Source organism: Xiphophorus couchianus, chromosome 23 (genome assembly GCF_001444195.1).
Source record: "Xiphophorus couchianus chromosome 23, X_couchianus-1.0, whole genome shotgun sequence".
NCBI lineage: Eukaryota > Metazoa > Chordata > Actinopteri > Cyprinodontiformes > Poeciliidae > Xiphophorus > Xiphophorus couchianus.
Window position 1 is genome coordinate 13,768,135 of NC_040250.1, and position 10,291 is coordinate 13,778,425.

The following is a 10,291-nucleotide window of genomic DNA, read 5'->3' on the forward strand; positions in this document are numbered from 1 at the left end:
AACCTGCTTCTTTACCAGTGACCTTAGCATTGTGGACGGTGATACTGACAGAGTGCTGGACACAGTCAGCAGTTTCCCCCAAGACTGTTTATTGTCGTAGGCCGTAGCATCACCAGGTTAACAAGACACTCAAACTGAAGTGGCCATTTTGCAACTTTACTTTTGTGTAAATATAGCTTAGCATACAAATACAGAGGTTCTTCAAGTTAAATTCCTGCAGTTTGCAGTTTAAAAACTACAAACAACCCGAGCTCAAACTTGAAACAGGTTGACGATAGATTAAATGGGAGGTAATGCCTCATATTGGACGCTGACGAAGGGCGGCAACATTATCAAACTGTTGCTGAAAAAGTTGCCAGCGTTTCGAACCCAGCAGCCACAAAATATAAAGACCAAAACACACATGCTGAAGATACACAGCATGATCAGCTTCCGGATGGTGGCCCTCAAGATAACAGCACAGCTGCTCCCACTGTCAGGAGAGAGATAAAGACACAAAACAATTACGTACAAGAACTAAACATCGGAGAAAAGTTGGATGCAGAACATAAATATTGATTATATTTGCAAACTAACGTACCGTTTGGGTTGGAGGTTAGTTGCAAGACGGGGAGGTTCCAGCTGCTCCTTCTCACCAGTCTTTATCTGCAGATACAATACAACACAAGGTTAATTTCTTCTACTTCATTCACACAGGACTTTCTGAAAAACACAGATTGAATGCGGCGCACTCTTATGGCTACTGCCGGCAATGCAGAAAATGAAATCACAGTTGATGAACCATACTCTGTAAATCATATGAAGTATTTTCAGTCTGGAGAATGCAATAAATCATTATTATTCATCAAATATTGGTTGCATAGTTATTCATCAAGACTCGTTTTACTACATTCATAACAAAACTTTGAGCATTTTACATTGTCGTCCAGATCAGATGCCACAGAGATCGGATGCATGGTGTCTTTTGTGCAGAAATTCATGCCAGCAGATGAGAAGAGGTGCTGGATTTCCTCTGCTATGGACAGGTGAGGACTGGGCTGTCCCTCCTCCTCTCTCATTGCCTCAGTCACAGCAGCACTGACAACAAACAGCAGCACGTCTCAGAAAGAGGAACCTGCCCTGTAAGAATCCTGTGAATGTTAAGGATCTGAAAGGCGGGGTTACAATGAAGCCTCGTCTCGTCTCTCCTCCAGCTGGTGGATCAGCTCCTGCTTCGTCAGCCTGAGGTCCTGCAGCACAGAAACAACCGGACTTGTGATCAAGAATGATTTATGCTCAGCTTTTCTCAGATTGGGGAACACCTTGTGTGAAGCAAAACTGCTTTCATTTAGAATAGTAATGGTTGTAAACATAATTGCCTTCATGACTTCTGAGTATTCCTCCACGGTTTCCTCCAAGTGCTTTAACTGCAAGGTTTTCTGTCCAACAAATACATAGTTAAAAATCCATATGAAGTGATGAATAACAGAGAACTGCTGACTCTGGTTTCTGTGCTCCTACCTGATGAATCAGCTCATCCCTTCGCTGCAGCTCTAGTTGAACCTCCTCCACTCCAATCTGATAGAGCACACCGCATGACAAAGAGTTGCAGCCCATTTGTCCGTTTAATGAAATTTGCGAATCTTATTAAATATTTGTAAAAGTAAATGTATGTCTTTGTGGTGATGCAATCCAATAAAGACAGATTGAAGTTTGTGGTTGCAACAAGATGAAATGTAACCTGCATTAAAGGGAGTGAGTAATACATTTCCAAATCACTGTGGCTTAGAGTGAAGGTATTTCATTACCTATAACACACACATTACACATTTCCAACAAAAATCAATTGGCAAAAAAAGTCCTGTTTGAGAAGACTTTGGAAGAAATCAAAACCAAAACACGGATTTCAACATATATATAGAGAGAAATTATTTATTGAGTTACCTCAAGGTTTTCAAATTCAGTCCTAAGCTTGTTTAAAGCGATCTTGTCTTGCTCTTGTTCTTGTTTAAGGATCTTTATCTGAAAAGGATAGAAACGTCTTAAAATGAAAGACTTCACTTTGCAGAACCTTGAATTGGAGAACTTGAAAGCCAACATATGCATCTTAAGTCATTTTATATAGAAATAATGCCCAATTTCTTTACTTATAGAAATGCATTATTAAGCACTGCTGATTAATCTAAACAGCAAAATAATATCGCTACCTTGGTGATTAGCTCCTTATTTTCTTCCTGGACCTTTAATGTTTCCTTCTCCTGCAAAACAACATCATCTATCAGATAAAAGTGATGACGACTAGAGGCGGCTGAAAAAAGCAACCTGTCTATACATTTAATCCATATTTACATTTATGCAGGTAGGGAAATAAATCTGATATTAACGCACCAAATCCTGAATCTTCTTTTCACAGATTTTATTTTCATCCAGGCCATCGGGCAACAGAGGCCCACAAGGTTCAACTTCAACCTGTTGAAGCTCGCTGAAGATCCTCTCCAGGCTGCAGACACACAGGAATAAAAGAGGAAAATAAGATTCTTCACCACGGCGACTAAAAAGTCATTGGGTCAGCATTTGTGGTGGTTGAACTCTAAAAGAGTGGAAGTCAAAGAAGACAGACGGCATGGTGCACCCACTCTTTCACTTGTTTCCTGAGGCTGGCATTCTCTGAGCGCAGCACTGCCATGTCGTCGTCTGCAACATCCAGCCAGTGCCTCATCTCAGTGTTCAGTTCCCTCAGCTGACTCTGGCTGTAATCCAGCTCAGCTATTTTCTCCAGCATATCCATTCGGGATCTTTACAAAACAAAATGTTAGAGGTTGATTGATCATTTAATTAAACCTGTGTGTGTGTGTGTGTGTGTGTTTGCATAGATGTTTTTGTTTATTGAGCATTACACACATATTTTCCTCTGTAATGTCCATCGGGCTGGCCAAGTACTCCCCTGTGCTGCAAAAATACATCAATAAAGTGATGATAGAGAAATTCTCACAGCATCAGTTTTAATATACCTACATTTTAAAAGAAGCAACAACAAAAAAAAGCCAACACTGACAGGAAATAAAGTTAAATCAACAATGGGAAAGTCTTTTATTCTAGAAAAAATAGTCAGTTTAAAATACTACAACTTTATAACGAATAAAGGTTTAGAGTCTCACTTTGAAGGCATCTGCATCCAGTAAATCTAAGACTTGTATTGTCATATGAACAGGCCTTTATTTATAAGGATGTACCATCCACACATTTTTTTACTCCCCAACTTTCTCCTGACTAATTAGCTGGAGTTTTCAACACTTTAAATTAGCTCAAGGACAAAACAAAAAGAGCTTCATGGAATGCCTCCTAGCTTTACATCACAAAATGTAATTCAATCAGTACACAAAGTTGTTGAACCAGTGGACTCTGGAACAACAGAGATGTTCTGTGGAGTGATGAATCCTCCTCTGGGAATTTGGTTTGGGCGTGGCATTGGCCAGGAGAACAGCTTTTAACTGAGAGTAATGTGAGAAATGAAAACTGAGTCATAGAGACGATAAGGGTGTGGGGCTGTTTTTCAGGAATTGGGCCTGGCTCCTTTGTTTCTGTGAAAGGAAATTTTAAAGCTTCCAGCTTAGCAAAAATGTTCATTCTCATAACTTTGTGGGAACAGTGTGTGGATGCCCCCTGTCATGTTTGAACATGATGGTTACAAATGGAAAAAAATTACTTTGCAACAAAGGATTATCTGAGATTCCTTAGATATAAAGGCTCGGTCATCTGGGACGGTGTCAGAGCTGCTGCTTCTTCACATCAAGAGGAACCAATTGAGGGAGCACAGGTTTAATAAATAATCCTCCCTCTTGATCTCATTATTATGGCAAATAGACATAATTCAGGTACTTCTAGCCGACCTAAAACAAGATATGTTTGGTCTCATTTAAGTTCACAGTGAGAAAAAAGGTGGATGTTTCTCTGGTTTCAACTATTCCTATAAGCAGACAAGAAAAATGTCTTTATCAACTGATTAGATCGTAAGAGTTTAGGAAACCACCTGCGGATGTTTGTTAAAAACTTAAATGAGAAAGAAAACTGTGATTTATAATGTTACTGAACTTTATTGGGTATTTCAAAAAACCTTTTTTTTTCCAAATTAAAAAACCAAACACTTATAACCTTTATAACACAGGGTTTAATTAAAAATAAACTAAACCCCGCATTTATTACAACATGGTATAAAAGCTGTTGTATTTAAGCTAATTTTGAAAACGTTAACTACGGGTAATCTAACTAACGGATGTTAAAATAGTCAAACAATAAGCTACAATGCAAATGATTTCGTCCAGTTTTGAGATAAATATTTACACATCCTTCATCTAAACTCCGTGGCAAAGCTAAAGAAAGGGAAACGGATGTTTTACGCGGTTCACAGCCATTATTCACAGGTCAGTAATGGCGTCGGAATCGTTAGCGACAGTTGAGACGGTGGCCCGAAGCCGACAAACGGCTGTTAGCTTGAGAAGCGCAAATTTTAAATTGGTTGTGAATTCACGTCTGTGCCCGATTCTAGTTCACAATGTCCCACCAATTTAACTGTTAACAGATAAATAAATAACAAGAATTGTGGGGAAAAAAAACCAAAAAATAAATCTTACCAACAATAACCTGGAAGCAACAGGTGTGGCAGTTGTCAGGAACTTTTCCCAATGGCGGCCGTTGAAAGTCGGACTTCTTCCGTTCCGCACACCGATACTCAATAAGCTCAGTTTAGATCTAACTTTTACTACAGTAAAGTGTACAGGGACCCTGCAGGGATGTGTATTTTTTATGTTTAGCTACTTTGTGCTGGATTTTTTTGATTTTGTGTCTTTAATCTTTGTTTTATTCCCTCAATTTCCTAAAGGTTCTCTAAGATTCCCTGAAAGTTACACCGTAAAAGTTGAAGACATTTAGTTTTAGAGAAAATTCCCTGATAGTTTTCAGAAAATGGATTAAACTAGCCTTCTGAGATCAAGTAAGAGACCATTCCTGAAAGGTTCTCTGAAGGGTAGAAAATTAGTAACATTTAAAGGATGTTCCCTAAGCATTATTTGTCAAAGAACTATGTTCTTCTTGTGTAAAACATTCCTTAAAGAAGATAAGACTGTTGTACCTGTAAGGAACATTCCCTGAAGGAACCTGTAGGGTTAGTGTTCAGGTTTAAGGATAGTCTCTCTCTTGTTGAATTACATTCACAAATGTTTAGTAGGAGTAACAGGTATATCATTGATTTCCATAGTTTTAATCAAACATTTGAGAAACTCTGAAGCAGAAGTAGGAGAAAACACTTTTCTGAACAACAATTTTCAAGTAAACATTTCAACACAACACATTTGCAGATACAAAATAATAAAAACAGCAAAGCATCTCAAGTCAGAGTTTGATGGACGTTTAAACAACAAAACCCAACAGAAAAAACAGCAATCTTTTTCAAAACAATTTAAATTAATACAAATAAAACTGAACAGTTTTTGCTAGATTCACCAACACTTAAGAACCTGTCAAACCCAAGGCTTGTGATTTGTTGATTCACTTTAAGGCAAGGAGAGTTTGAATTACAAAATACAGGCGAAGTAATGAAAGTAAAGCTGGCATCAAGTGCAGTAAGACATGTTAGCACGGTCCAAGGGCAATTCTACATACTGGACTGAAACAGGGCACCATAGGAGATAACATGCTGAAATTATCAGCCTCCACAATACTTAAAAAAAAATCAACCATAAAGAGACTGATTCAAAGATTAAGATAGGAACTGTCACCTTGCAAAGGAAGGAAGTTATAAAGATCAGTTTGCTGTTGCAGAAGGGAATGGTACAATGACACAATGCTGCTCAAGTCCCTGACAGCCAGAAACACTAACAAATTAGAAACTATGAAACAAACTGTTGACACACCACTGTAATACAATCATTTTAAATACTGGATTTGTTAGATGACCTTATGTGACATCAATCTGTAAACAAAAAAAATGACACTCTGTCAGAGAATTTTTGAATAAATGTGAAAGTCAGAGATGCACCACTAGTATTTCTGATCAAACTTTGACCTACCGATAACAATTTTAGCCAATTCTGACTTCTCTTTAAGAGCTATAATGAAAATGTTTCTTATACCCTTTTTACAGTGACTGGTCATTGATTTTCTTTTATTTTAACATCAGAGTTGATGTCCGATTGTGTGAGGAGTTCTTGTAAAGCAGAGTTTTTACTATTATTTTAAGGATCAGCTACACAAAACTCCATCGTTTTAATCTCTATGGTTTTGGCACAATATACATGACATGAATTAGGTTGTGTACATATTAGTTTACACAAGTAATTGAACAGAAACCAAGTCAGGGCAAATTGAGACAAATGTTAAATAACCTACAAAAACGCTCCATTTTCCTTGTGGTTGCTAGCACAGAAAAAGAGTGTGGGCAAGTGCAAAGTGGGTTTTAATCATAATTTATATTTAAAATATCTCCTGATATCCTGTCTGAATGTTTTTGCCACCAAGAAATATAATTAAATATGAAAGAGGGTACAAAAAGAGCAGAAAAACAATTAATTAACAAATGTGGACAGGACCTTCAAACCAAGACAAAGTGATTACAAAGTTGACATTTAAAACCATCTTTAGCATCATATATTAGCGATTAGCACAGTTAGTATAAATGACTGTCTCTGTCTGTATTCCCTAGAGAATGCAAAACCTCATCTTAACTAAGATTTACAAAAGGCAGACAAAATTTCTAAATCCAGCAGGTTCCCTAACAGAGGCTGAAAAAAGCCACTGTATGGAAAAGCTAAAAAAAATAAAAAAATGCACAATTGCTCAGCCTTCTTGTTATGAGGTGAAGGAATTTTTTTCTCTCTTACAGCCTAAGTAAACACCACCAAAGTTTTAACGTGTCACAGAAAATAGTTTCCTTCAAATTAACTTCTTACGTGTTGTTGTTTCCCTCTGCTTTTACATTAAACACCTTGATGTTATTAAAAATACCTGTTAGACTTCTGCAGACTGAAGAGTAATCTGCTTAGTGCAGCTCGTGTTTACACATCACAAAAACGATGAAAATTTTGAGTTTATAATCATTTTTTAAGGCTGGCCAAGCTGAAACTTTACCTGAATCCGATCGTGCATCTTCAATATAGATATTTTTGTTCAGCTTGAAACAGCCCCCACTAAAGGCCTGTGATTATATTCAGCAGCAGCTCAGAAGTGGATGAAGAATATCCTGGAGTTTAATCAGGAAAAGTGCAAAACAAATCTGAGTGAAACTGATTTAGGCAGCTTAGGTCTTTAGGAAAAAGTCCACTCAAAGTTAAACTACATCACCACATTTGTGAGTTGCAAGTGCCTTCTAAGAAAGATTTAATATTCTACATTTACTTTTAATCATTGATACAGTACATTCTTACTTCAGTGCTGTTTTAAATATATGTTCAGTGCTCAGTGTTGTACAGAATTGAGTAAGTATCTGAGGTTAGCCTTAACCGGTGCAGATACCATTTTCAGGTCGACCCCTGATTTACCTTCTCAGCGCAATTAATAGGCTGATGAATAATTTCAAACGATAAGACCACCACCAAGCGTCTAAGCAGCATCCCATCCAAAGCTACCTCCTCTTAAACCGAGGTAATGTTCCGGCTGCTGCTCCTGTCAGCATAAACCATCACCACTAAAGACTCAGACTCTGTCCAGACTTCTGGATGTTACTGGCAGGGTTCCAGCGATCCTGTGACCTGGAAGTTTATCCCGTCTCCAACAAGCGGTGATGGGATGAGCGGGGAGAGCCAGCAGATGTACCAGCGGAGGCCCAGCATGTGCCGCAGGTTGTTAACAAGACCCAGGTTATAGGGGCGGCGAGAAGAGTACCATTCCCTGGTGGTCTGCCCTCGAAACAGCAAGAACAGGTGGAAGAAAAAGAAGGCGGAGACGAGCAGGAAACCTACAACGCAGGTGTCAGCGATAAAGGCAAAGGTGAAGGCCCGGGCTGAAACTTGGCCTGAAAAACAAAGGAAGATATTAGCTTGTATAATTTCAAATAAGGTAATTATAAGAATGTCTGAACCAAAATGTCTGTTTTTACAAATTGTTTTCCTTAGCTATTAATTAATTAAAAAGAACTATAAATGTAACATTTCGAAGCGAATCCAACTTGGAGCTAATATTAAAAGCTACAAAGAATACAAACAAAAGCTAAAAGGCAGCATCTGTAGAAGACCTGAAACAAGCATGATCCACGGTATGAGCAGCAGCAGGATGCTGTGCAGAGTCACGCCCTCCTTCAGAATAACGATGAAGACCTCAGCATTCATCACCATGGCGTAGAGGAGACCCAACCACATGAACAACAAGCAGCACACGAAGTAGCGGTAGTTGCGGAAGCCGACACACTGGCCGAAGAAGACGCAGTGGTGATCCCGCCGCAGAACGCACACCTTGCAGTCGTAGCAGTGGGAGCAGCGAGGAGGCGTGTGTGTCTCGCACGTGTAACAGTACCTGCGTAACGAAAGAAAACAAAATATTATTTAATGCTGAAGATGTCTAAGATAGTTTTACTTTGCTACAGTATCACAAAAATACAAACTGAACTTTTATAATGAAATTTTAGCTGACACATTTCCATTGACAAATTATTAAAAATTTTAAGACGGTAATTAAGCATTTATTAACTTTAGATAAGAAGTACTGAGATAAACGTAATATCAACCAACATTGTGCTGAATTTTTAAAAATAAAATCAGGAGAATTATGTTGTTATTGCACATGAAAGCTATAATAGAAAAAGCTCAATATGTTTGCTTACTTGTGAAAACTCAAAACAACCATTTTAGTTGGGATTGCTGCAGGACAGGAGCATAATGACACAAAAAATTCAGTCTCCACTTGTGGAAAGCTAACCCTTACCCCAAAAGAACTGCAACTGTAACTGCAATTTGTTCTGTAAAGATTTTGTTCTGAACTAGTATCCTTTTCCACTTCATAATTATGCAGGACTTTGTATTGATTTGTCACATAAAATCCCATCAAAACACAATGAAGTAATGTGGAAAAGATTTAATGCTTTTGTAAGGCTCTATAATACTGCACTGACATTATGTAATTCTATATGTTTAGGAAATTTTAGCATGCCAACCAGACACTTCAACAGGTTTTACAGAAAGACCTACATTACTACCTACAGTGTGTTGAAAACAATAAAATGATCTTTTCAGCCAAAGTTATCTTCTCAAGCATGACAAGCTAAGATGAGATCACTGTGTAAACAAAAAATATTTTACCCAACAAACTGGTATTGATGTGACCTTTTGGATAATGACACATGATCAAAATATAAAAGAACATTATCTTCATTAATTTGGTTGTTGCTTAATTTAGAACGATCCACGATGAAATGAACTTAATTTTGCGTCAGATAAGAGTTGAAATTGAGAAGATAGTAAAAAGGCGTGTGTGTTAATTTCCTGACGGGTTCCTAACCTCTTCCTTACCTCCAGCCCTGGCCCAGTCCATTTCCTCCCAGAAACACCCCCTTGATGCTGGGGCTGACTTTCAAGAAGAGGAAAGCGTTCCAGCAGATGTTTCCCAGCATGTAGTACTGGCCCAGCAGGTGCAGCGCCTTCCACCAGGAGGACCACGCCGTCTTCTGCTGCTCCGCCTTCAGCGGAGCCCCCACCAGCACCAGGTAGCTCACCTCCCCGGTGATGGAGAACACCAGGAAGGTGTTGAGGAACACGGGGAGCTGCTCGCAAAGCTTCCCGACCTTGTAGAACAACCTGCTGCCCAACCCGGTCATGTTTGAAGTAAAACTAAAACCGCGACGCGGTCAGCCAGCGTACTGAAGGAGCGATTTTACAGACGCACAGTGGTTAGCTAGCGGCTAGTCAAATAATACTCTGTTCGCTTTGCTACGCGACTCTCAATTAATTATATTGAGTCACAAACCTTCGGGAAACATTATTCTGGCCTAACATACGAAATCATGTTAATCTTTGTTGAAAATAAATCAAATATTACTCTTTAGATAAGGAACTGCTCTGTTGAATTTATCTCAAATCACGTCCGAGATGTAGTGCTACATGATAATATAACCGGAGGGGGACAACACAGTACAGTTCCGCCTATTAAAATTGCCTCCGCCTTTTTCAAACTTTCATATCTCGTACAGAATATTTACCTTTTTTTCTGCATCTATTTTACATTAGCTTAAAACCCAGATAACATCCAGATATTTAAATTAATCCATTACATGTTTAGTTTCACGTGCATATTCCTCACAATTAGCTTTATTAATAATTCCCTGTACTAC

The 10,291-nt window shown here is 38.5% G+C and overlaps 2 protein-coding genes across 2 annotated transcripts; both read right to left on the reverse strand.

Moving 5' to 3' along the window:
- Positions 1–72: 72 nt before the first annotated feature.
- LOC114139386 (kinectin-like) lies at positions 73–4,762 on the reverse strand. The gene is made up of 12 exons (XM_028009317.1): positions 4,611–4,762; positions 2,881–2,928; positions 2,616–2,774; positions 2,368–2,479; positions 2,187–2,237; positions 1,924–2,001; positions 1,501–1,557; positions 1,359–1,418; positions 1,165–1,229; positions 918–1,077; positions 581–645; positions 73–472 (listed from the first exon to the last, which is right to left on the reverse strand). Exons 2-12 carry the CDS (start codon positions 2,901–2,903, stop codon positions 280–282), a joined length of 1,023 nt encoding a protein of 340 aa, XP_027865118.1. The 5' UTR covers positions 2,904–2,928; positions 4,611–4,762; the 3' UTR covers positions 73–279.
- A 453-nt stretch (positions 4,763–5,215) lies between these two features.
- Positions 5,216–10,080, reverse strand: zdhhc24 (zDHHC palmitoyltransferase 24). Its single transcript, XM_028009318.1, has 3 exons — positions 9,474–10,080; positions 8,204–8,481; positions 5,216–7,984 (listed from the first exon to the last, which is right to left on the reverse strand). Exons 1-3 carry the CDS (start codon positions 9,776–9,778, stop codon positions 7,692–7,694), a joined length of 876 nt encoding a protein of 291 aa, XP_027865119.1. The 5' UTR covers positions 9,779–10,080; the 3' UTR covers positions 5,216–7,691.
- Between the last annotated feature and the right edge of the window lie 211 nt (positions 10,081–10,291).

Coding starts and splice junctions, on each gene's coding strand:
- LOC114139386 (XM_028009317.1), bottom strand. CDS start 2,903: ATGGACATTACAGAGGAAAATAT. Junction 1,230..1,358: donor AATACTCAGAAGTCATGAAG/GCAATTATGTTT, acceptor TCTGTGCTGCAG/GACCTCAGGCTGACGAAGCA. Junction 646..917: donor CATCTGATCTGGACGACAAT/GTAAAATGCTCA, acceptor TTGTATCTGCAG/ATAAAGACTGGTGAGAAGGA.
- zdhhc24 (XM_028009318.1), bottom strand. CDS start 9,778: ATGACCGGGTTGGGCAGCAGGTTGTTCTACAAGGTCGGGAAGCTTTGC. Junction 8,482..9,473: donor GGACTGGGCCAGGGCTGGAG/GTAAGGAAGAGG, acceptor TTCGTTACGCAG/GTACTGTTACACGTGCGAGA. Junction 7,985..8,203: donor GTGGATCATGCTTGTTTCAG/GTCTTCTACAGA, acceptor TTTGTTTTTCAG/GCCAAGTTTCAGCCCGGGCC.